This window comes from Mus pahari, chromosome 4 (assembly GCF_900095145.1).
Source record: "Mus pahari chromosome 4, PAHARI_EIJ_v1.1, whole genome shotgun sequence".
NCBI lineage: Eukaryota > Metazoa > Chordata > Mammalia > Rodentia > Muridae > Mus > Mus pahari.
Genome location: NC_034593.1, coordinates 25395493 through 25404841, shown reverse-complemented (window position 1 = coordinate 25404841; position 9349 = coordinate 25395493). Strand labels below are relative to the sequence as shown.

The 9349-nt window shown below is 47.0% G+C and overlaps 1 protein-coding gene and 1 pseudogene across 1 annotated transcript in view; both read left to right on the top strand.

Moving 5' to 3' along the window:
* Positions 1 to 9349, top strand: part of Lrrc31 (leucine rich repeat containing 31) — a 37627-nt gene that overhangs the window by 9254 nt on the left and 19024 nt on the right. The window contains exons 4-5 of the mRNA XM_029537508.1: positions 2729 to 2903; positions 4438 to 4625. Coding sequence (XP_029393368.1) covers positions 2729 to 2903; positions 4438 to 4625 — 363 coding nt within the window. The remainder of the gene's footprint in view (positions 1 to 2728; positions 2904 to 4437; positions 4626 to 9349) is intronic.
* On the top strand, positions 5423 to 8073 carry LOC110320118 (annotated as a pseudogene).

Sequence of the window (9349 nt, the reverse complement as noted above, 5' to 3'; positions counted from 1 at the left end):
TGTCTTTGTCTCTCTCTCTCTCTCTCTCTCTCTCTCTCTCTCTCTCAGTCATTAATTTTTACTAAGCCTGTCTTAGTGTTTCTAGTTATGGTGCGTTTTCTTAGTCGTGCTAACCAGTATGTGAGTTATAAGTGTCTTTGTCTCATTCATTGCTTCATGAGTTAAAGATCTCAGTGTTTGCTTTCTGTTTCTATTTTAAGGAATCCTGTTACAGGAAAGCCTGGTTTCTCTCTGCCTTCCACTTGTAGATTTCACTTTCTCACTAGCCATTTTTTATATTTTTAGGGCAGTTTCTAAATGTCCAAAAGTTTGATATTCTTTTTACAACAGGTAAAATTTTTCCATTTTTTTCCAAAAATGTCCCTCACCATGGTGGCATGTTGGATTCATGAACTCACTTTTTAAAAATACTTACTTAAAAAAAAGTTTATATTATGTGTACATGTGCATGTGTGAGTGTGTGTGTGCACACGCGTGTGTGTGTGTGTGTGTGTGTGTGTGAGCATGTGTGTGGTGTGTGTTTGTGTGCAAGTCTCAGCAGAGGCCAGATCTGGTGATTGTGAGCTGCTCAGTGTGAGTTGACCCTGTGTCTATAGTGACATACTATAAATATATTATAGACACAGGGTTCTTTGCTCCCCTCAAATCCATACATATTGAAATTCTACCTCCAATGTTACTACTGTATTAGAGGTATCATATTTTAAGGTAATCAGTTGAAGTCTTGAGGCAATAAAGGTTGGATCCTGATCTCATAGGGCTTACAGAAAGAGAGGAGAGGCAGAGGTTTCTGTGTGGATAGAAGAACACAGGAAGAAGGTAGCCAGCTGCACAGTAAAGGAGAGATTCAGGTTCCGACAGGACAACCTTGATTAGCTCTGTATCCTCCTCATCTATGAAAATTTTCTTTTTTTTGTTTATTTCTGTAATGCAGTGTTATGGGTGTCCTGCATCTGCTCTGCCACAAGGCTCAGCCACTTGGGGAGGCAGGACAAGAGAACTGACTGCAGTTTCCCCATGCTGTTGCCTGGTGGGTGTCTGCCTGTGGGGAAGCCTTGGGACACTGATCCATGGGTGGGGAAGTGCAATCTGAGGCCCGGGGGTGGGGGTGGGGGTGGGGGGTGGGGCAGCCAGGGCTGGCTCTGTGGTCCCTGGACCAGTACAGGAGCTGGGGATGGCTGGTTCTCAGGCTCTGGGACACCCAAGCGCCACTAGATGCCACGGAAGAGCTGAGAATGGAGTGGGGGCCGATAGGCTGGATCTAGCCCAGGGCCAAGGGGGGAAAGAAAGGGGGCTCTGGCTGATCCCACAGCAAGAGTCCTTGGCTCGGGTGGTGGTGGGTTTAGTGGTTTGGGCTTGGTGGTCGCTGTAGCTGGGAGTGCAGAGGCCTTCTATGGGAGACTAGAAAGAGGCTCTTTAGGCAAAAGCCTTCTCCATGGCTCCCCACAGTGGGTCCCAATGAAAAGAGACAGTCCTTGGTTCCAAATCATCTATTGCCATAGCGGAAAGTGGATGAGAAGTGTACCCCACTTCTCAGGGCGGGCCTGAGGTTAAATACCTTCTGCAGGGAGGGGTGTCTGGGAAGGAGAATTTATTGGCTAAGCCTCCAGGCCTTTGGGCCTCATTAAAACGGAGATCTGTCTTGAGCCTATGTGACCACAGGTCACGTCCTCTACATGTGGAGGGGCTTGGGGCATTGCCCTTACATGACTGAAGGCCACAAATCTATGGAGGGCTGTGGCCTTGTGCCCAGGAACAGGTGAAATGCCTACTGTCCCTTCAGGGTCATCGGAATTTCTAGCCCTAGCTCAACCAGAAACCAGGATACTTTTCACAGCCCACAGCCCACAGCCCCACGCCTTAATACATTTATTCTGATTTAACCACACGAACTTAAAGATTCAAAACGAGGATCCACAGAGAGAATGTGGTATGACTCTTGGTGGGTCTATATTAGCTCATTCAGAATGGTTATTTCCTGCTCCATTTCCTCACAGCTGAATAAAACTCCATTGCATAAAATGAAACATCAGGAAAAAAGTGACCGTTTAAAAAAGTGAGCTAAGACACACAGTAGCAAGATATCAAACGGATGATTACAAATGGCTAAGTGATAATTTTTTTTTTTTTTTTAGGTTTTTCGAGACAGGGTTTCTCTGTGTAGCCCTGGCTGTCCTGGAACTCACTTTGTAGACCAGGCTGGCCTCGAACTCAGAAATCCGCCTGCCTCTGCCTCCCGAGTGCTGGGATTAAAGGCGTGCACCACCACACCCAGCTGTGATAATTCTTAAATGATCAGCATCATTAACTATTGGAAAAAATGCAGATTATAACTATTTTGGGGTTTCATTTTACCCCAGTCAGGAAACAAATGACACAAATGCTGGCGTGGGTGCCTGGGTGCGTGGGTGTGTGGATTCGTGGGTGTGTGGATGTGTGGGTGGATTCGTGGAAAGGGGAAATGCCATTCCTCATTGGTGGGAGTGGATATGAGCACAGCCTCTGTGGAAATCATTGTGGAGAGTCCTCACGAAGCAAGAAATGGAACTACCACGTGACCCAGCTTCTCAACTTAGAGCCCAGAGAGTCCATATCCTACTGTAGACATACTTCCTCATCCCTGTTCTCTGCTGCATTATTCATGATAGCCAGAAGCAGCCAACATGTCTGTCAACCCATGCGTGGATAATGGAAACACAATGTCGTCTTCTGTAGTGACTATTTTCAGTGTATGGCTCAGTGGCGCTGGATGTCCCCCTCCCGCTGTGCCAGAGCTTTCTTCCTGGCCCACTTTGCAACCTCAGCCTCCACATCCACTTCCGTTTCTTCGCCACGATCGCTACTCGGCTCCTGGCAAGGAGATCCTCCTGTTTGCAAGAATTTGACTGTTTCAGAAACTTGATGTAAGTTGTCCCATAAAGTACCTGCTTTACTGTAACTGGCTCACGTCTTGGCAGAATGTCCTCAAGGTGCTGTGCTTACACGCAGCAAGATTTTCTTTCTTCTTCTTCTTTTTTTTTTTTTTAAAAGATTTATTTATTTATTATATGTAAGTACACTGTAGCTGTCTTCAGACACTCCAGAAGAGGGCGTCAGGTCTTGTTACGGGTGGTTGTGAGCCACCATGTGGTTGCTGGGATTTGAACTCTGGACCTTCGGAAGAGCAGTCGGGTGCTCTTACCCACTGAACCATCTCACCAGCCCCGATTTTCTTTCTTCTTAGCGGACTATGTTTTGTAGAGGGGGGAAATGCATCTCTCTTTGATAAGCAACAATGAAAACTGGATCAAAAAACGAGCCCTGAGAAGCACTCTTCAAAAAACAAGCAAACAAAAAATTAAAATGTGTTCAGTCCAAAGGTAATGACAGCAAAGACAAATTACTCCTCACCTATCCAAAAGGAATAAAATAAAGACAGCTTATACAAGAAAAGTAGATCAGATATTAATTCTTCGGATATCATGGAAAACAACCTTAACCTTAGACATGAAAAGTTAGTGCTGAGTCAGCTTGTGACACCGAAAGGGAGAACACAGCCTAATTTAGTTTTTGCAGACACACTTTTGAAGAAAAATGAGTGAAATGCTTTCTCTGAGTGAATGCTCAAAATTCCTGCTCAAAAGTCTGTGTGCTAAGAAGCATGCAAATGCTAGTCCTTAACTCTTCATGTGCCTCCTTCCACTATCCCTAGCTCTTGACTAGTTTTGTCTTTTTTTCCACCGATTTCCTCTTCTTTTTCCGTTTTGCCTGAAGAGGAAGATAAAATATTTATTTATTTATTTGTTTGTTTGTTTGGTTATTAGATACTTTCTTTATTTACATTTCAAATGTTATCTCCTTTCCTGGTTTCCCCTCCTAAAATCCCCTATCCATCCCCCTTCCCCCTGCTCACCAACCCACCCACTGCTGCTTCCCTGTCCTGGCGTTCCCGTACACTGGGGCATTGAGCCTTCTCAGGACCAAAAGCCCCTCCTCCCATTGATGTCCGACAAGGCCATCCTCTGCTACATATGCAGCTGGAGCCATGGGTCCCTCCATTGTACTCTTTGGTTGGTGGTTTAGTCCCTGGGAGCTCTGGGGTGTACTGGTTGGTTCATATTGTTGTTCCTCCTATGGGGCTGCAAGCTCCTTCGGTTCCTTTGGTCCTTTCTCTAGCTCCTCCATTGGGGACCTTGTGTTCAGTCCAATGGTTGACTGAGAGCATCCACCCCTGAATATGTTGGGCACTGGCAGAGCCTCTCAGGGGACAGCTATATCAGTCTCCTGTCAGCAAGCTTTTGTTGGCATCCGGACTCTTTGTTCTCAGGTGTGCTTGTACCCAGCACACAGCCTGGCAAGGCTCATTAACTGGGTGGGGCTGATCAAATGTCTGAGCCTTGTACATCATCTGACAAGGTTCGTTAATGGGTGGGGTTCCACTTGATCCAATGCCTGAACTCTGGTTCGCCACCTGACAATTTCTCCTGAAGCCCTGGGGAGTTGGAGTCCGTGTGTTCGGGAGGAGGGAAAGAAAAACAAAAAACAAAAAACAAACAAAAACAGAAACCATTTTCTGAGCCAGTTCTCTAGAAAACGGCCCCGCATAGAACTTCCAAGGGTGAAACCTGGTAGAGACAAGCCTGGAGGTAAGTCTTGTGTTGGGACTGTAAAGCCACCAAAGGAAGATTGTGGGCAGGGAGATGGTGGCTCGGAGGGTGCAGGTTGTGGATGGATCTAGGAATCGGTCTCTGTAAAAGCCCTTCTTGCCTCTTTCCTACCCAGCCCACGAGACTCTGGAGAGCTCCGGGGTTGTAGGGCTGTGGTTGGGGCAACTGTCTGGTTCCGTTGCTGTTACTGACTATCGGGGCTAAAAAACCGAAAAGCAAGCTGAGCCGGGTGCAGCGATGCACACCTTTAATGCCAGCTCTCAGGAGACAGGCAGGGGGAGCTTTCTGAGTTTGAGGTCAGCCAGGGCTACACAGTGAGATTCTGTCAGGAAAAAAGAAAAAGAAAAGAAAACGGAAAAGAAAGAGGGAGGGAGGGAGGGAGACTGGAATGGTGGCCTTCCTTCCTCGAGATAGGCTCTGTAAGAGCACTTAAGAGCACCAGTGTTTCTCAACCATTGGGTCAAGACCCCTTTGGGGGAATCAAATGACCTTTTCTCAGGGGTCACTTTAGACCATCGGAAAGCACTGATATTTACATTGCCATTCATAACAGTAGCAAAATTCAGTTACAAAGCAGCAATAAAAATAATTTTATGGTTGTGGGTCACCACAACACGAGGAACTGAATTAAAGGGTCGCAGCATTACAAAGGTTGAAAACCACTGGTTTAGAGAGTTCCTTGTGTAAACTGTTTCTTGGGCCATTCTACAACATAGTATCACAGAGAAGATATTTTACAAGGGGAGTGTGTGCTTTCAAAGGACACCTAACAGGAGATGGGTGAGGTCCATACCCAGCCCTGGGAGGCAGAAGCATAAAGATATCTACAACCACGCAGACAGACATTCTTCTGTTTTGTCTATTGTGATACAGAGACCTAAACACATTCGTGAAGAAACAGAAACAAATACATGCTTACTTATATTTTGGAATGCCATTCAGGTTCATGTCTCAACTTCAGAACTGCCCAATAAGGTTCTCTCTCTCTCCTCCAGCTTCATTGATCTGTGTGGTTAACTCCCAAGCACTGGTGCTCACTGTGCAGAGTCTGTCTCTAAGGAAGGCTTAATTCTCCTGGGAGTTCCTTCCCTCCCATGTCCCCTCTTCCTGGTAGCCTGGTCCCATGTAATCACTGAGGCGAAGCTTTCACTGTTAACGGAAGAGAGGTTCACCACTGAACCTCTTTTGACTTGACCAGTAATTGTCTAATGGACTTTCTTTTACGTTTAAGAAGTGAATCAATTTACTACCAGCATGTTTTTTTAAAGAGGTGGTGGCTCGGAGACAAGAACAGAGAAAGCATGAAAATGACAAAGGGGACACAGAGAGGAGGCCAGGTCACCTCTGGAGACAGCTCTGTAGATGGCCAGCCCTATTTAGAGGCATGGGAAAAATCCTTCTGCACTATAGCTTTTACAAGGGAACTGTAATCAGATCGGACATTTAAAATGTATTGACATACTCGACTCCCTAGCCAAAGTGTTTAATGATCTGTGTGTCATGCAGTAAAGTGGGGCAGACCGGCACACTCAAATCTGCCTTGAGTTTGTATCTATCTGATACCCATCTACTGGTTCCCGGATGCTGGGTCATATACCATTCCCATTTTTATATTAATTATTAACAACAATGAAAACAGAAAGGTTGAGAGTAGGAAAATTTGCCTTACTGGCTCGATGGTCTGTTCCTTCTCAGAAAGAACCGGGAAGCTTTCCTGCTGAGAAAGGTCACACTCACCTTGACCAGGAGTGAAGGATGGAGGCAAACTCCTCAGCTGGAGAAACTAAACCCTACATTGAGAAGCCAGGACAGACATGATAAGAATAGTGGGGGCTAAGGCTGGGTGAGAGAAGCAGCTAGGAAGCTAGTCAGAGAGGCATCTCATGAAGTTGTGACACTCCACACATCCTTCCTTTGTTTGCAGGCATCTCCACCCCCCATTAGAAATGTGCTCCCATGATGCCTTGGGTTTTCCCTTCCCATTCCCCCTCTCATTGCTTTTCAGTCATTTAAAATATAAATTACGGGCTGGTGAGATGGCTCAGTGGGTAAGAGCACCCGGCTGCTCTTCCGAAGGTCCGGAGTTCAAATCCCAGCAACCACATGGTGGCTCATAACCATCCATAACAAGATCTGACGCCCTCTTCTGGAGTGTCTGAAGACAGCTACAGAGTACTTACATATAATAAATAAATCTTTAAAAAAAAAGTTACTAGAATGGGGATTATAATAGTGAGCATAAATGTTGCTGTACCCATCTCCAAAGTCGTGTTATATGCAGTTTCCGAAACCTTGTCAGAGCTCATTGTACATGGGGCAGCTCCCAGGGATTTGGATGGTCTCATCACCAGCACGGCTGGGCCCACATGTAAGCAACCACGTCGGAGGGACCTGCAGTTGTCGTTGATCTCACAGCACCACCACTCCGTGTGGGTATCTTCCTGCCTAGCAGGATGGGAATAATTGCCAATGACCAGGGTAACTGAATCACACCAAGTGCAATTGCTTTTACTGACACAGACGGATTAGCTGAGGATGCTGTGGAAAAATAAGGTTTTGATGAACCCCACCAGCCCAGTTCTTGCTGGCAAATGTCTAATCAGATGCAGGTTGATGACACTGAGGTTTGATGATGCCGTGGTTCAGTCTGATATGAAACACTGGCTCCTCATGGTGGTGAGTGATGTAGGCAGGCCCAAGGTCCAAGTGGAATACAAAGGGGAGACAAAGGGTTTCCACACAGAGGAAGTGTCCTCCGTGGTTCAGACAAAGACCACAAAGATAAAGGAAACTGCAGAAACCTATCTTGGGGGGTCTGTTCCCAATGTCACTGTGCCAGCTTACTTCCATGACTCTCAGGGATGCTGCTGCTATTGCTTACGGCTTAGATAGGGAGGCTGGGGCTGAATGTGTGGGTGCTTTTTTTGAAAGTGGTACTTTTGGGGTATCGGTCCTTACTATTAAGGATGGAACTTTTGAAGTCAAATCTACAGACAGAGATACATACTGGGGTGGAGAAAACTTGGACAACCAAAAGGTCAACCATTTTTACTGCTGAGTTTAAACAGAAGCCCAAGAAGCACATTAGTGAGATCAGAGAGCGGCCCGTCTCTACACACAGCTCATGCCCGGGCTAAGCATACCCTCTCCTCTGACACCCAGATGAGAATTCTCTCTGTGAGGAAACCTCCGTTACCCATGCTGGATTGGAAGAGTGGAATGCTGGCCTGTTCCATGGCACTGAGGACTCTGTAGAAAAGGCCTTCAAGATGCCAACCTAACCAAGTCACACACATCCATGACACTGTGCTGCTGCTTTGCAAAGGACACTGCCTGTCAGAGGCTCGTTCGTGTTAGTGCTCAAGTGTGTGCTGGGCCCCTGGAAAGCCTGCAGGGAGTACCATGTGATAGGAGGTCATCACTGTGACACTGGCCACCAGAGTCCCACCCAAAGCTCCTGGTCCCACCTGAATCTCATATCTGCCTCCTGAGCTCCAATATCACCCTCCTGGGTCCCCTTGTCACCTGCTGGGCCAGCTGCCACGCGTGCTCCCTACCTCTTCCTGCCTCCCCTCCACGTGTGTTTGTTTTCTTGCCAGCCTTCCCTCACTCCGCTTTTAAACAGGATGCTTGCATTACCTGTCTGCCTAAATCCTTCGCTAATTTTCTCTTGCTTTGGAGAGAAAGTCTGCACTCCCAGGCGTGGGCTTCCCACAGACCTCACAGCTAACTCTTCAGGATTTCTGCCCCTCCCTTGACTCCCAACAGCCCCACCTTCCTCCTGTACTCCCGAATGCCTATTTTGCTTGCAATGTCATGACAGCAGGGCAGAGAAGTAGCTCCCATAAGTTGTCCTTTGATTTCTATATGTGCTGTGGCTGACACAGAGTCCTCCTCTCCCAAACAAACAAACAAACAAATGCAATAAAACAAAACAAAACAAAAGCCTACTACATTTTTTGAGAGCCACCCACCAGGCCAGTGTCATCATCTCTGGGCTTCTCGTTAACAGGTGCTTTCTGCCTGTGAACTCCTTTCTTTTTTGTTTGTCTCTGTGGTGGTTTGAATATGCTTGACCCATGGAAAGTGGCACCATTAGGAGGTGTGGCCTTGGAGGAATGGGCGTGGCTTTGTTGGAGGAAGTGTGTCACTGGGTAGGCGGGCCTTGAGGTCTCCTAGTGCTGAAGCTTTGCCCGGTGTGGAAAAGAGCTTCCATCCTAGCTGCCTTCAGATAAAGATGTCGAACTCTCAGCTCTTCTCCAGCACCAAGTCTGCCTGCACGCTGCTATGCTTCCCACCGTGATGATAATGGACTGAGCCTCTGAAACTGCAAGCCAGCCCCATTGTTGTTCTTTTTAGGGGTTGCCTCAGTCATGGTGTCTCTTTGCATCAATAGAACCCCGACTAAGACAGTCTCCTTCAGACAGCAGGCTTTGAGGTCAAGAGCTTGTTCTCTTATTTCCCTAAACTGTGTGTCCTGTTACCTACAAATACCAGTGCTCCACGAAAGCCTCCGGGTTCCTGGTTGTGGGCAGCAAAGAAAACAACGGAAGAGATTAAATGCATAAGGAAACATCCAGCGAAGGCACTGTGGAGTGCCCAAACTCACCCTGAGAACTTCCAGCTTTATTCAGAGCATAAGCCACAAGAAAAGGGCCTCCAATGTTCTGCCACCAAACACAGGCCCCTCTGTTTTACACACT